Genomic DNA, 17,574 nt, shown 5'->3' with positions numbered 1-17,574 from the left:
ACTGCCATACAATTGAGATTTTATCCCCCCCACACCTACCCCCCACTACCCCCCTCCCTCCCCACGACTGCATCCAATTCTGTATAGGTTCTACATATACTTTCCTATTGAGTATATTTTCATTATTGTCATGCTATGTAGTCAGACTAAAATAAATGAAAGAAATCATATAACAAATCAAAACATGATACACAAAAACATACACATACACAAACATGATCTGCTACATTTTGCGAATGACTTCCATATTTTTTTCTCTGAGTGTGGAAGGCATTTTGCCTTAGAGAACCACCATTGGGATTTTTTTTTTTTTAAAAGTTCTTGCGTTATTACGAAATTCCAAATCTACCAGAAAAAACTCTCGCACACTGTGGTCGTTGCTGTGCACAAAGTTCTCCTGGTTCTGCTCCTTTCACTCAGCATCAGGTCATATAAGTCCTTCCAGGCCTCTCTGCAGTCTTCTTGTTCATCATTTCTTATGGCACAATAGTACTCCATTACATTCATATACCATAATTTATTCAGCCATTCCCCAATTGATGGACATCCCCTTGACTTCCAGTTTTTGGCAGCTACAAAGAGTGCTGCTATAAATATTAAATAAGATTTTCAAATAATATTAATAAAACTGTTGGAAAAATTGGTATCAATATCTGTGACCAATAGAATCTCCAAAGGATAACAATATATGTTTAAGCCAAGATTCTCAAGAAAATAAAGAAAAGAGGTGGGAACTATACTAATAAGTAGTCATCATTAGAAATACTTGGTAATTAAAAAAAAATAAAAACATTGATGAGTGGAATTCATTAGGTACACAAGACCCAGAAGCAATATAGTGGCCTAATGTTTTATAAGTCAAAAAACTCAAACTACTGGGATAAAAATTCATTATTCAACAAAAACTGCTGGGAAATTGAAAAGCAGTATGTCAGAAATTAGCTTTTGAAAACAGGGAGTTCTTTACCTGGAGAAACTGAAATTTATAAAAAATATTTCAACAAGTATACTCCTGACTTTGTTTGCATTTGTATTTAAAAGCAAAAGAAAAAAAAAGGTCATACACATACAAAAATGTATAGTACTCTTTTTATTGCAGCAAAGAACTGGAAACAAAATGACTGCCCATCAAGTAGGGAATGGTTCAACCAATTATGTTATTAATATAATGGATTATCACTATAAGGGTCAGAAATGATGAAAAAGACAGATTCCAAAAAACCTTAGAAGGGCTTTTAGGTGGACTGATATGAACTGATACAGAGTGAAATGAGCAGAACCAGAGAACAATTTAAACAATGGCTAAAATGTTGGAAAGGGAAACAACTCTGAAACACTTGACAGCCATGAGCAATCATGACTCCAGATGATTAATGCTGAATCATGGTTGTAACCCCTTGGCAAAGAGGTGATTGATGACTCGAAGTACAAAAGGCTACATTTTCAGTCACAGCCAATACACTGATTTGTTTTGAGTGATAAATGAGGGCTTCTTTTTTGGAGGAGAAAGAAAAGTTTTAGGGGAATAGTGACTATTACTTTTCTTTAAAAAAAGGTAAAAAGAAAATAGCAATACCTAATCATTTTATAAAATAAACACACGAGCAAAGGGAAGTTCAGAAGGGGACAGAGACAAAACAGGTCAGTGTTGGAACTACCATGTTAAATTTAACAGGGGGGAAAAACCAAGCTGAGATTTATAGCTTCACATGCTCTTTTACTGTTCTTCTTCGTATTGGTAAACATTTTTTGCTATTGTCAAGTTGATAATAATAAGGAAAATTTGATTTAAAAAAATCAATTGCAGGTGCCTGGTTCAAATACTGAGGAACCATTAAAAAAAAAAGGGAAAAATTCCTCAAATATGGTATTACAAAAGAAAAAACACAAAGGCTAATTAATCCTATAAAACTGATTATAATTCTATTGGAGCAGGGGGAGGGTGGGACCTTTAATAGAACAGAAGGCTCTCAAGCATTCCAGACAGAATTCGTTTAGCTTAAGGAGCTAAAGCTAAGAAAGCTAAGGAGTAAAAGCACCAAAATATAAATATAAGAGCCAAGAGAAAACAGAAAAGGTAAACACAATTTGAACATATACAAGGTGCTATACAATGACTTCTATACTAATTAACGCTTGGATGAAGAGAATGTACCTGCTTGAAAAAAGTCTTTCAAGGACAAAGAGTGAATACAAATAAAGGGAATGGAAGTGGATTTGTTCTGTTTTGATGGTCTTAAAAGAAAAAAGAGAGAAAAGGGACTGTACTAGGGGAAAAGGAGATAAAAAGGAAGAGAGATAAAGAATATGCACTTTTAGCACCTACTATGTGCCAGGTACTGTACTAAAAAAACCCTTTTTTCTCTACACTCATCTCATTGATTCTCACAACAATCTTTAGAGGTATTATTTGAACTCAGGTCTTCATAACATTCAGACCTACCATTATCCACTGTGCCACCAACTGACTCATTAAAAAAAAGGAAAAAAGGAAGAGCACAAAAATATTTATATACCTCTTTTTGTAATTGGGGATGTTCACCAATTGGGGAAGGCCTCAACAAGTTGTGGAATATAATATAATGGAATACTACTGTGCTATAAGAAATGATGAGGAGGCAGATTTCAGAAAAACCTGGAAAGATTTACATGAACTAATGCAAAGTGAAATGAGCAGAAGAGGAGAACATTGTATACAGTAAGAGTAAAAGCGTTTGATGATCAACTATGAAAGACTTTAGCTCTTCTCAGAAATACAATGATCCAAGACAATTCCAAAGGAATCGTAGTAAAAAATGCTATCCATGTACAAATAAAGAACTGATGGAGTCTGAATGCAGATCAAAGCATATTATTTTCACTTTCTTTTTATTGTGAGTTTTTTTCCTTTTGTTCTGTTTTTTCTTTCACAATATGATTAAATTGGGAATACGTTTTACATGACTGCACATGTATAATCAATATCAAATTACTTAGAATTTTATTTAGGGAGAGGGAAGATTTTTAAACTCAAAATTTTTTTTAAATGAGGGCCAGAGCCAAGATGATTATAACAGGTAGAGAGGGATTTCTCCTAGGAAGGTTGGATTCAGTCAAGGTGCCGTACTTGAGGCCATAGGTCCCCCATCCCTAGACTAGGTTGAGCTCTCCCCAAAACCCCTCCAAAAAACTTTAAATAATATCTCAAAACAAAATCTACAGTGGCAGAAGCCACAAAAGAATAGGGTAAAAATTTTTTCTAGACCCAGGAAACTTAGAAGGTTGGGAGGAAAGGAGTGTTGCACTGAGGTGAGAGTGGAGCAGCTCATGCTGCACACAGCAAACCAACAGGAGGCCTTGGAACAACTGAATCACAGTGGCAGCACTGTCAATTTCTGGACCTCTCAGCCCAGAGAGGGTAAGAGGGTGAGATAACTGGGATTACAGGGGTCCCTTTGCTGGCACAGGGGGGCATGACTGTTCCATTGCCCATATTTTGATCTAGGTCTCAGTCCGAAGGAGGGGAAGAGCACCAGAGCTTGCAGCCACAGGGGAGTCAGAACCCAGGTTACAGCTCCAGGGCAGAAAAGGGTGCTTATGGTCACCCACATAGCAGAGAACAGGAAAGGAGAGTAAGAAACACACCTCTCCGCAGATCACAACACCTTGGAAGAACTGAAAACTTTCATATCTCAAGAAGCATATCTGAAAACAGCTGCATAAAAACCTGAAGTTTGCAACAGTACCCCTTCCACTCTGGAGGCAGAGCCCCACTTCAGCAAAGTTAAAAGTCAAGAAACAAAATGAAATAGTAAGCAAACAACATAAAAAAAATCCAACTACAGAAAGTTACTATGGTGACAAGGAAAAGCAAAACACAAACTCAGAAGAAGAAAACAAAGTCAAAACAGATACATGCATAGCCTCAAAGAAAAATACGAATTGGGTCTCAGGTCATGAAAGATCTCAATTTTAAAAATCAAATTAGAGGCAAACAAAAAAAATTGGAAAGAGAAATGAGAATGATGCAAGAAAATCACGAAAAAAAGAGTCAATGACTTGGTAAAGCAGGCATAAAGAAAGAAATACTGACAAAACAACACCTTAAAAAAACAGAATAGACCAAATCATAAAAGAAGCACAAAAATCCAATGAGGAGACCTGAAAAGCTGAATTGGCCAAATGGAAAAAGATATACAAAAATTCAGTAAAGAAAATAATTCCTTAAAATGTAGAATTGGCCAAATGGTAAAGGAGGTAAAAAAGTTCACTGAAGAAAATAATTCCTTAAAAATTAGAATTGGTTAAGTGAAAGCTGATAACTCAATGCGACATCAGGAAAATATTTTTTTAAAAAAGAATGAAAATATAGGAGACAATGTGAAATATCTCACTGGACAAAAAGGTGACCTGGAAAATAGATCCAGGACACAGAATTTAAGAATAATTGAACAACCTGAAAGCCATGTACAAAAAAGAGCCCAGACATCATTTTTCAAGACATTATTAAGAAAAAACTGTCCTGATATTCTTGAACCAGAAGGTAAAACAGAAATTGAAAGAATCCACTGATTGCCTCTTGAAAGAGATTCCAAAATGAAAACTCCTAGGAATATTATAGCCAAACTCCAGGGCTCCCAGGTCAAGGAGAAAATACTGCAAGCAACCAGAAAAAAAACAACTGAAATATCATGGAGCCACATTCAGGATTACACAGAACTTTGCAACTGCGTTAAAGGATCAGAGGTCATGGAACATGATATTTCTGGAAGGCAGAGAAACTAGAACTACAAACAAGAATCACCTACCCAGAAAAACTGTGTAATTCTTTGGGAGGAAAAATAGGTATTTAATGAAACAGAGGACTTTAAAGAATTCCTGAAATTTGACTTTCAAATACAAGACTCAAGCATAAAAAAATTAAAGAGGATAAAGAAATCATAAGGGTAATAAGGTTAAACTGTTTATACACATATATGGGAAAATGATCTTTGTAACTCCTAAAAATTTTCTCATTATTAGAGCAGTCAAAGGAATATACATAGAGGGAATAGATATGAGTTGAATATGATGGGATCATTATCTAAAAAAATAAAGGATAAGAAAGAGAAATGCACTCAGAGAAGGGGAAAGGGAGAGGTAGAATGGGGTAAATTATCTGACATAAAAGAAGCTTGAAAGAGATTTTATAGTGGAGTAGTATATGGGGAAAGGAGGGGAGCATGCCAACATTACTCTCATCATAACTGGTTCAAAGAGGGAATAATACACACTCAGTTGAGTATAGAAATCTATCTTATCACTCAGGAAAGTAGGAGGGGAAGGGGATAAAAGAAGTGGGGAGGAGGATGATAGAAGGGAGTGCAGATTGGGGGAGGTCAAAGTCAGAAGCAAAACACTTCTGAGAATGAATAGGGAGAAAGGAAAGAGTAGGATAATCAAAGGAAAGTAGGATGGAGGGAAATACACAGCAATCACAACTGTGAAAAAAGTTTTACAGCAAGTTGCTCTGATTAAAACTTCATTTCTGAAATATATAGAGAACTCAGTCAAATTTATAGAAATAGGAGCCCTTCTTCAAATGATAAATGATCAACGTATGAAGTAATCAAAACTATCTACAGTCATGTGAAAAAATGACCTACATCACTATTGATGATAGAGAAATGTTTATTAAAGACACCTCTGAGTTACCACCTTCTGCTTAACAGATTGGTTAATATGACAGAAAAAGAAAATAATATTGGAGGGTATGTGGGAAAACTGAGACACTAATGTTCTGTTGGTGAAGTGGCAAACTAATTCAACCATTTTGGAGAGCAATTCAGAACTAGGTATGCATTGCAAAGAGACAAAAAACAAAAAGGAAAAGCATCTATATGTACAAAAATATTTATAGCAGCTCTTTTAGTGGTAGAAAAGAACTGAAAATGAGGGGATGTCCAACAATTAGGAAATGGCTGCACAGAGTATGCTCCAGTTCAAGGGGGAAAGTTTTGAAGTTTGGTACTTAATATACTTTTACCATTAATATCTTCATAAAATTAACAGATATCAATTGATATTCTGGAGATAATAGCTGGGTAAAATGATAATGGGGTGATAATCAGGGGACAGAATAGGGGGCCAATACTATTAGTAAAACACTAACAACCCCTCAGGGTTAGGTACTGAGAAATTTAAGATTGATCCTGCATCATTTTCTTATTGATCCCATCTACAATTAATTGATTTTGTCCTGTAACTATTTAAGTCATAATTCTTTGTCCCTGAACTTAGTTCAGAGTTCAGCTAGCCTATAACAGGTTAAATATAAAAATTCAGCTTTCTTGCTTCAAGGAATTTAAGTGACCTTGGAAAACGTATGTAAAAGAAAGGGAATTGGGTCTGATATCTTTACTCCACCAACTTACCCTTCAAGGATGTCTGGTTTACTGTCCAAATGTCCGGGCTGCTATCTTACATCTGTACTCAAACAATGAGCACTTCTTATTTTAACGAGAGAAGAAGGGGGTCATTGCTAGCACCCATCACCAAACTTCCAACCAATAATGTTATCCCCTGTGCCTCAGCTCTATAACCAATCATGTTGCTCTCAACCCCATGATGTCATCTACCCTGTTCTATTCTTTATGCTGCACTCCCCAAAACCTACATAAGATGACCTGTCCTCTCGTGCTTGGGGTATAAATGGAGGTAAGCCACTGACCCATTGATTGTCAGGCCAGTTGACTCTGCTAATAAATATTATCTTGTTGTTAAATTCCAGTTGCAACAGTACATCTAGTAGAACCCCAAGGGGGAGATATCTGCTATCTGGAGACCTGACTTGTCAGTGTAAGAGAGAGTTAGAATAAGCCCCTATAGTTTTCGTGGGTTATACTAACCAAGCATAGGTCACAAGTTTAAAACTTGCATAGTCCAGTTAGCTTCACTTTGTTTTATGGCCACAAGTAATTCACAATCATTTTCTGAGTACATAATTAACATTCAAGGTAAAGTAACTGACAAAGATGCTGCCTCCAGAAATAAATGATAATCTAGGTAAGAAAGCTAGATATACACATTTTAAAAAAACCACCAAGAAATGCTAAGTGCCTTTACAAATAAGTGGTACAGACTAATTCCTTTAAGAATCTGAGCAAATGAATCACATCAGGGTCAGATGGTCAGTATGGATTCACAAAGGAAGTGAGAAGTAAGATTTAAAGTGAGCCTTGAAGAATGGGTTCAACAGTGAGAGAAAGAAGAGAGGATAATTTAAATGGAGGCATTAATGCAAGCAAAGGTAATGAAAAAGGTTCACATAGTTACCAGTAAAAAAGGAAGGTGGTAAGGAAATGTAGATGCATAAGGGTCTTGACCATAAAACGAAGGAATTTATGGAGAGTTAGTGGGGAGTCTACTAAAGGTTTTGAGCAAGGGAATGATATGGAAAAAAAATTATTACACAAGGTGAAAATGAAGTTTTGGCAATATTCATGAGTTAGTAACATGAGACAGAAACTGGTAAAGGATAATCAGTTATGAAACTACTCAAAGAGCCACAACATAAAATGTGTAAAGACTTGAATTAAGAAAACCAAAGTAGGAATAGAACACACAAAAATTACTTACTATGCATTTTCTTCAAATCTTCATAAAACTTTGCACTTAACAGATCTCTTTTTACATCTGCTCTTTTTCTGTGAATATCAAGAAAGAAATGAAAACTATGAAAAACTAATAGTTTATTTTTTTCATATTAACTAAGTTTCTATGACAGGGTAGCCATGTTGGAAAAATTCTGTGTATTCATCTCATTAATTTTCCATATAATACTCAAAATTTTAAATAGTTTATGATCACAAAAAACGTAAAATAATTATGTTTTTATTCTGCTGAAAGAATAGCTTTATGCTTAAATAACATATTTCAACTTAACTACCAGATTAGATAGCGCATTAACGTTTATAATATATAGTGAGATAGATATAGATATATAGACATTTATAGTGGAGCCTGTTCAGGAATACACTATCAATTCAACTTGAAAACAAGAAAGAAGTAATTATGTGCATGAGACATATGAAGAAAATTATATAACAAAGAAGAACACAGAATAAGAGCGGCTAACATTATAGTCCCTAGTATAAAAAAAATTACCATATAGAAACAGTATAGAATATAATATACAGAAAAGTTTCTACTTAAGTAAAATTCAGGGCTGATTAGAATAAGTGGTATCTAATCCATTATCACTAAAAGAAAGAAAATGTAGGAGTATTCCCTAAATTTTGGCACAGATATCCCTCTGGAATATCCTCAATTTTACCATTAGTTACCATTATCTTTTGTTGCCAAAAAGATAGATGATATTTCTACTCACCTGTTAAAGTTATAGGTAATGTGCCTTTACAATATCAAGTCCTTAAAAATATTTTGTTTTACTCATTTAAGAGACTGGATAACATCTAAACCAAGGTTTTCTGAACAAACTTACTTATGGAACAATACCAACTTGGTTTCCATTTCTGGAATTCACCACTGACCTCATCCAGCTTTTAATATATACAGAACAGGAATCCTGTTTCTTAAAGGAGCATTCTTTTTTCTTATCATCTGTTTCTCTTAGTTGTCTCTCTACCTGAACCTATAAAGAAAACCAAATTCATAGTGTTAGAATTTAACGTGATAAAAAAAACTTTATCCCAAAATGATAAAAGGCATGAGAACTAGTATTTTCACTGAAAAAAAGTTACCCAAATATTGACTTTTAATTATATGACTTCTGTACCAACAGTAAGGAGATAGAATAAGGTTTTAGAGGATTCAATTATTGTCCCTATATAAAATATGCTTATGGAACATGAGCTATCCATCTAAAAATGGAAAATATTTGGCTTTAGGTACTTAGAAAAATATCTTTGACAGACTGATTGTTCTGGCAAAGACAGCTTTACCAATATCATGTGACCTAAAGGAACATAAAACCTCTTCCAAACTAATTGCATTTCAATTTTTATTACAAACCCATAGTTAAACCAATGAGTGACCTGTTAAACAGTTTAAGAAAAATATTACTATTTTTACATTTAACTTGATAAAATAATTAATTTCCATTTATGCTAGTAATTTAAGTGTTTAAGGGAGTCTCAACTCCCTTTTATCAAGACATATTTCTCAAGTTACACACATTCCAATTAGGAAAATCAAATACAAACCAGAAGACATTAGCACATTGCCTCCCCTGCCCCTAAGACACTCATGACACCAAACATATATAGGTATTCTTAAGTTTTTTTATGTCATGGAACCCTCGGGCTGCCTGGTGAGATCTACGGATCCCTTCTCTGAATAAAACTTTAAAATAAATTCATATATACATATGTATACATATATATATATATTTACAGAGAAAGTCAAACATAGTTTTCAAAATATATTTTTTAAAAGTCCACAAGTCCCATGTTAAGAAACCCTGAACTACTACGATTCTTTAGTAAAGCATACTAAAGAGTTTCTAATAGTCAGATGATACTCTTTTCCAAACAAAGTGAAGTTATTTTTTAATTTTAAAAACATTATACTTAATTCAAAAGATACTAAAATATCTTTCCTTTGTGCTACTGAAAACCACATGCCAATTACATCTCTTTTGCTGACTTCTTTTCTTATTATTGACCCATCAATGTGAGTCTTCTCTAAAGTTCTACCCTCAAGTTCACTTCCCTGAAAATTTTCTCTTCTTACCTCTTGGAATCTCTGGCTTCCTTCAACACTCTGCTAGCATAAGACCTGCAATAGGCCTTATTCCTCGCCCCCCCCCCCCAGTTTCTAGAGCTTTCTCCCCAAGACTGCCTTCCACTTACTATCTATAAGATACATCCATATATCTTTTATCTATTTATGCTTATCTTTTCTACTATCTTTGCTTTGCAGGGAAGGCGAGGGAAGAAGAGAATTACCAGCATTTAGCATAATGTCTGTCAGAGAAGACTTAATAAATGCTGTCTAACTAATTTCCCTTAGTGATCTCAATCATCCACATAATTTAAACAATTTTATGCAGATTACTTCCAAATATACATTTCCAGCTCTCAGTTACCTTTCCTGAGCTCCATACACCAGTACCTACTACAAAAGTACCTACACAGGATATTTCTATCCAGATGTTACAGAAGCATAGAGTTGGAAGAGACCTCAGTAGCCATCTAGTCCAATCCATACACAAAAGAAATACACTTTAATAAACATGACAAATAGCCAAAGGTTCAAGCTTCAACCTAAAGACCTTAAAAGGGCACATACCACTCACCTCTCAGAAAGCCAGTTTTAGACATCTCTAGTTGTTATTAAGAACAGAAAGAATGAAAGTGGAGATTGGGAAAGATGTAGTTAATAGGGCGGACAAAGTAGAGAGCACAGAGTCCCAAGGAAAACAAACTTCAACATCAGAGGATAGACCATAAAAGGGAAAGGAAAGGTACTAAAAAAGAGAAAAATAAAGTATAAGAACCAAAGATTACGGTCTTAGGGAGGAGGGGAAATGGAACAGGAAAAGACTACCAAGCAATTGATATATGTACAGAAGCATCCTGCAACTTTTTACACTTGGAACAACTCTCAATGGCTGTTATGTCTTTGTAGCAATAATGTTGTACTAGCTAAGATGGCCAGGGACCACCATCTGTAACTGACACCCCGACATACAATTATCCTACAAAGATTTAGAAGATGTACTACACAGAATCCTAATTGGAAAAATTCAAGGGTTAAAAAAATTTTAATGAGTCATTTTTCCAGCCCATATCAGGAGAGATTCTGGGAATATGGCAGGGTAGGTAAGAAAACTTCAGGCTCTCTAAATTTTCTTCACAAAAAAAAAAAAAAAAAAAAAAAAAAAAAGAACACAGTCTCAAGCAAAAGTAGAGCAGGAGAAACAAATGAAATTTAGAGCAAAGCAGTTGTCCTCCTAAGACAACCAGAGAAAATCTCAGGAAAGACTGGACCACCAGGGGTGGAGGTTTGGTGCAAACACCTAAAGGTCAGCTCTGTAGAATGAACAAACAGCAAACCCTGGGGACAGCTGGGTTAGAAGGCACTTTTAGACTCAGGAAATTTCACCTCAAGGACAGTGTAGGTGAATGATCACTAAGCAGGGGAAGACTGAAGGACCTTTCACAGTCAAGGAACTCTAAACACAGCTGTGCTGACCAGATCTGGTTTTAGGCTGCTGCTGCTGCAGGTGAAGAGGAGTCAGCACATGCCTAGAGATTGTGGTAGCAGAGGAGCAGGGATCCTGCTTGCTATGGGCACATGCAGAAGAGCACAGTCCCTGGTTTCAATATGAGGAAAGTTGGAGGTTTCAATCACCTGAGGAACCATGAGGAGTAAGAGCATTTGTGGGGCAGTATGGGTAAGGGTCCTTGCCCTGGCTCAGGGGTAGAGAGGAGTGCCCAAGGTTAGAAGCTTGAAGAGAGCTCAGAAAATAATAACATAAGGCCTGCAGCACCATTCCCCATACCTCAGGACTAGAATCTAATTATAATAATAAATTGCTAATAAGAAAACAAAGCAAAAATAAAAATGAGTAAGCAAATGAGAAAGATTTCAAACAAAACTACTCTGGGGATAGGGAAGATCTGAGTTCATATTCAGAGGAAAATACCAAAGTTAAAAAAGTCACTCCTTTTTTAAAGAAAAACATCAAATGGTCACAAACTCAAAAGGAGTTCTTGGAAGAACTTAAAAAGGACTTTAAAATCAAGCAAGATATATCAAGAAAAAGTCAGAAATAAGAGCAATCCAAGAAAATAAAAATAAAAAACTATGAAAAGAAAATCAATCAACTAGAAACAGAAAATCAAAAACTTAAGGAAGAAAATAACTCCTTGAAAACTAGATTTGGACATCAAGGGGAAGGTAACGACATTATAAGATACCAAAAAATAATAAAACAAAATCAAAAGAATGAAAATAATAGAATAGAATGTGAACTATCTCATCAGAAAAACAGGTGATCTAGAGAATGGATTAATTAGAGAATACAGGAATTGTTGGACTACTTGTAAGTTATGATTAAAAAAAGAATACTGATACAATATTATAAGAAATCCTTAAGGACAATTGCCCTGAAGTTCTAGAAGAAGATGGTAAAGCAGAAATAGAAAAAATCCACTCATCATCACCTGAAAAAGATCCCAGGAAGAAAACTTATAGGAATAACATAGCCAAGTTTCAAGGCTTCCAGGTTAAGGAGAAAATACTGCAAGCAATGAGAAAAAAACAATTTAAATATCACGGAGCTATAATCAAGATTAGAGAAGACTTGGCAACTTTCTTTGCTAAAGGACTGTAGGTATTGAAGCACTATATTTCATAGAGCAAAAGAACTGAGGTTACAACCAAGAGTAAATCCTGAATGAAAAAAATGAACATTTAAAAAATTAAAAGACTTTCAGGTATTTCTGACAAAAAGAGCAGGACTGAATGGAAAATTCAACATATAAGATCTAGGGGAAAGATAAGGTAAACATTAAAGACCAATTATAAGGGACTCCATAAGGTCAAACTATTTATATATGTGAAAACATTATCAGTACTCTTAAGATTGTGACCATTATTTGGGTAGTTTGAAAGAAAGGCTTAGGCTAAGTTGTGTATGATGGGGTGATTCTGAAAAATAAAACTACATATGGAGATATAAAAAGGACTAATTATCTCAAACAAATAAGGCACGAACAGAAGAACTGGTACAAAAGAAATGGAGGGAGAAATGGGGGTAGTGCTGGAACTCATATCAGAAATGGGCTAAAGAGGGAATAACATATACATCTAGAAGGCTTTAAAAATCATCTAAATTCAGAAAGAAATAAGAGAGTAAGGGGATAAGATTAGGGAAGGACTCCTAGAGAGGTAAGCAGATTAAAGAATAGGAAGACAAGATAGCAGGTAGAAGTAAATTAGATGAGTGTAGAGGGACAGGGTAAATAGGGCTAAAAGGATAGGGAGGAAAAATAGAATGAAAGAAAATACATAACAAGTAATTATAATTTTGAATGCAAATGGGAGCAATTTACCCATAAAACAAAAACAGAGAACAGAATGAATATGAATTCAACTATATATCACTTTGAGGAGACACAATAAAAATGAGAGACACAGCATTATAATGAAGGGCTAGAGTAGAATTTATTTATGTAAAAATAGCAGGGCTAATAATCATAATATCAGACCAAAGTTAAAGCTGAAACAGATTTAAATAAAAGAGAAAAATAGGAAAACTATACTATGTGTCACCAATATTATTTTAGACCATTTAAAATAACTACATGGTATAAAATATCTGAGCATAACCTGCCAAAACAGACATAGGAATTACATGAACATGAACATAAAGCACTCTTTATACAAAATAAAGTCAGATTTAAATAGTTGTAGAAATATACATTGTTCACAAGTAGGCAAAGCCAATATAATAAAAATAACAATTTTACCTATTTATTCAATGTCAACCCAATTAAATTACTAAAAATATATTTGAGTTAGAAAAATTAATAAAATTCATTCTGATGAACAAAAGCTCAAAAATTTTAAAGAAAATAAAGGAAAGACATTCAGCAGTAAGGCAGCATCACAACTACCTGGTACTGGCTAACAAAAAGAAAGGTAGATTAGTGGAACAGAGTAGATATACAATACACAGCAGCAAAGGACTATAGTAATTGTGTGTTTGACAAATGTAAAGATTTAAATTTGGGGGATAAAGATTCATTATTTGGTAAAAATTGTTAGGAAAGCTGGAAAGCAATTTGGCACGAACTGGGCATAGACCAATGTATTAAACCAGGTACCAAGATAAGGTCAAAATGAACACATGACCCAGATATAAAGGGAGCTATCACAAGAAAATTAGAAGAACATGGAATGTATTATCTACCAGACTCATGAACAGAATAATAAATATATGAAGAAACAAACAAGATAGAGAGCATTGTTGAGATGTAAAATGGATACTTTAGATTACTTTTAAATTAAAAAAGTTCTTGTATAAATAAAACCAATGTAGCCATGAGCAGGAAGAAAGTTGGAAAAAATTGGGAAAAAAAACTTTCATAGCCAATTTCTCAGATAAAGGTCTCATTTCTGAAATAAAGAATTTAGTCAAATTTATAAGAATACAAGTCATACCTCAACTGATAAATGGTCAAGGGATATGAACAGGTAGTATTTCGATGAAGAAATCAAAAGTATATATAAGTATATGAAAAAAATGCTCTAAATCAGTATTGATTAGAGAAATACAAATTAAAACAACTTTGAGGTATCATCTTATACTAATCAGATTGGCTAAAAGGAAAGATGCTCTTCAGTTAGGGAATGTACATATGTATGTATGTGTGTGTGTGTTTATAGATATGTATATATATATATATTTGCATTTAATTGCAATCTTCTATGGGGATGGGGAGAGAAAAACAAAATACAATAAAAAGTGCACAGCAGAGGACAAAAGAAAACCTAGAAGGAAATACAGAAAACTGGGTAGCTTTGAAAACAATGTATAGTATTTATTACATAAGTTTTCTTGAAATGGAAATATATTGCTTTATACTGAATCCTCTCATGTTCTGCTGTGCACATGGAAGGGTTCTTTTTTTTTCTTTTCTCATTTTACATTTAAGTTTAAAATGAATAAAAAATTTTTAAAAGAGAAAGACACAAAGGTCTGCGGGTAGTGGGGATGGGCACTAGCCAGCAGCATGCCATTTGGTGCTAGGACTAAAAATGGGCCTACCTGTAGTGATGCACAAGGGTAAGAAGAGAAACTAGATATGGCATGGGGAGAGGAGTGGAGGGGTGAGGAGATTGGGGGGGGAGTGTGGAGGAAGAGAAGGGTGGGGGAGTCCTACCCTTGTGTAGGAGGCAGCTACTTGTACCAACTGATAGCTCTGTTGCTTATTACCTACTCATGGGTCTACAAATCTAGTGCGGATAGAGAACTGCCTCTTCAGGGGGTAGTCCAGAAAAAGGAGTGACTGCAGGCTCTAGGCTCCATAACGAGTGAGAAACAAGTATAAAAGCAAATATCAGTTGTGTGATTTTGACCCTAGGTACAGATCTCAAATCTAGTCTCCAACCCAATTAGAAACCTACAATCGCCATTACAATTGTTGTATAGAAGCTACAAGATTATTACCACTCAAAGCTTTAGCTATAGGAACAGATGTTTTGGGAGGACAAAGTAGTCACTAAAAAATGTGAAAAATTTTTTACCTATCTCAGAAACTAGCATAAAAAAATTGTCTGTGGTAAAAAGGAAGTTAGTGTGACAAGCTGAACCAAACTTAGTTGAGAGTGACTCTTCAAAGAAATAACCATCTGTTCAAAGTGACAATGGTCAGGAAGTATTGGGGATGTGGGGGTTGGTAGGCAAAGAGAAGGATAAGGGATTGAAGAAAGCATCAGGGGCTCCTGTGATGCAGCAGAGGAGCTGGATGCTCATAAAGAAACTGCCAAAACAGTAGCCAAAAAAGAGATCTTTTCAAGAGGTAATTTAAATGTTTTTAAAATGTCAAGGAGGTAAATGACACACTGATAGAGGTACGTTAAGTTTAGGGACAGAACGTGGATTTAATTAACCAGATTTATATGTACTTATACAAATGAATTTTCAGACTTGTTGCTAGTCAGTAACAATTCCTGGGACGACGGGGAATAATGGAGAAGATAACTTGCTTTTTATAACCTTTTTTCAGGGAAAAAAACTAGCACTATTTTTTCAAAAGTATAGTCCCAATGAGCCAATTTGGGAATTGATTTTTTTAGATGCAAGGAGTAGTTGTGTAATGACACAGAAGGAAACGTGCTATATATCAGTAGCAAAAAAGACTATGATGAGACTAGGACAATTGATGGATTTAAATGGGAACAACTTAATGTTAAATTGGTTCTCTAAGACTAAGGGATTATTTCTGTGGTACATGGTGTTTGACTTAAGGCATTTATTTCCCTTTAGATGAGAGGACACTTTTTCCTTCAGGTAATATCCCGTTTATCTCAACTCCAAGGCAAATCTTCAGAAGTCAGTATGTAAGACTGAACTTATTTTATTCAGGTTCTAACTGACTACATGTTACACAACCTATTCATCACAGGAGCTCCTATCTGCAAACAGGAATTTATCCTTGAATGCATTAGAAAATAGAAGAAACATGGAGCTTCATATGCATTTTCAAGAAATTATGTTAATCTTTGGGATTCTTTGATGATTTGAAATTGGCAAGAGTCATGTATTTAATGAGCAAAGAAAATGTCATAAACCAGACCTATTTGATGTTGTATGTTCCCCAAACTAAAACAAAAGGGCAGATCATATAAAATAAAGACATTTGATAAAATATTGTATTACTAACCAGGTACTGGGGTAAATATGGAAAGCTCAGTTTGTTGACGGATAAATTGACGCTGATTGAATACTGCCATCTAGTATGTTCCCTGGCACCTAAGTGGGTATTATATAAATACTATCATTATCATCATCACCATTATTATTATTAGGATTATTTCTTATAATTACTGCTTATTATGGTTATTTTACTTTTATACTATAACCCAAGAGAACAACAGCTCAGTTTCTGGCACACAGATATACTGAAATGTTTACTGATTAATTGAAGTGTATTTTACTTAAACTTTATTTCTACTACCAAAGCACTGTGAATATTGGATATAACCAATAGAACCTTGAATATAACCTTAACGTAATAATGTATTGAATGAAATATGGTTACAATTTACATTATATCTTTGTGAACAGCCTAGAAATCAAAATACTATTTATATTGTTTCTGTAAGAAAAATGCATGTCAAATTACTCTGTTGTAGCCACCCATTCAGCAGCAGGGGGGTAAATGACAGTAATATCTTCTAGCTTGCTTCCACTGTATTCACTCCAGCTAAAGTTTGCTCAAGTTGTAAAATATTAATTAAACATACTCAAACTCTCAAAAATAAAATGTATCTCCCTATGAGAAAACTAAGTGGAAGAATATATTGTAGTGCTAGATCTAGACTCAGGAAATCTTGAACTGAAGCCTCAGATCTGTTTATTCAAACCAGTTTCTTCATCTGTAAAATGGTAACAATAAAAGTACCTACCTCCCATAGTTGCTGTGAGGACAAAATAAGGTCAAAGCAGTTTGCAAAATTTAAGTACTATATAAATGCTAGGCTATAATTAAGACTATTCTGTTTGGAATACAACATACATATGTACACATCACACACACACACACACACAAACACGTACACACTCTCAGACTTACCTTAACACAACCTTCCACTGCACTGAATTTACATACTGCCTGAAAAGGTTTTCGATCAATTGGACATGAAGGAAGAGTCTGAAATGGAATTGTTAGCAAATTAAAATTTTTACATTTTTTTGTATCTATTAGAGAGTTTTCTACAAAAAAAAAAGGAAATGAACCATTATTTTCCCTTGAATATCACCAATTTGAATCAGCAGGAAATGAAGCTGATATGGTAATAAAATGTGGGTCTAACCACTTTTGACACATACAAACCTATTAACAATACAGTGCTCAGACA

General features: G+C 34.5%; 1 protein-coding gene across 7 annotated transcripts in view; it reads right to left on the bottom strand.

Annotated features, from left to right (window-relative positions):
• The window catches only part of SCAF11 (SR-related CTD associated factor 11), a 91,043-nt gene that overhangs the window by 16,080 nt on the left and 57,389 nt on the right, over nt 1-17,574 (bottom strand). For all 7 annotated transcript variants that reach the window (XM_072654260.1, XM_072654259.1, XM_072654261.1 and 4 more), the window contains 3 exons: nt 17,289-17,366; nt 8,511-8,611; nt 7,597-7,664 (listed from right to left, as the gene is read on the bottom strand). In XM_072654260.1, the coding sequence (XP_072510361.1) occupies nt 7,597-7,664; nt 8,511-8,611; nt 17,289-17,366 (247 nt within the window). The remainder of the gene's footprint in view (nt 1-7,596; nt 7,665-8,510; nt 8,612-17,288; nt 17,367-17,574) is intronic.

This window comes from Notamacropus eugenii, chromosome 3 (assembly GCF_028372415.1).
Source record: "Notamacropus eugenii isolate mMacEug1 chromosome 3, mMacEug1.pri_v2, whole genome shotgun sequence".
In the NCBI taxonomy this organism is placed as follows: domain Eukaryota; kingdom Metazoa; phylum Chordata; class Mammalia; order Diprotodontia; family Macropodidae; genus Notamacropus; species Notamacropus eugenii.
The sequence above is the reverse complement of the archived record's forward strand: the minus strand, read 5'-3'. Positions and strand labels throughout refer to the sequence as shown.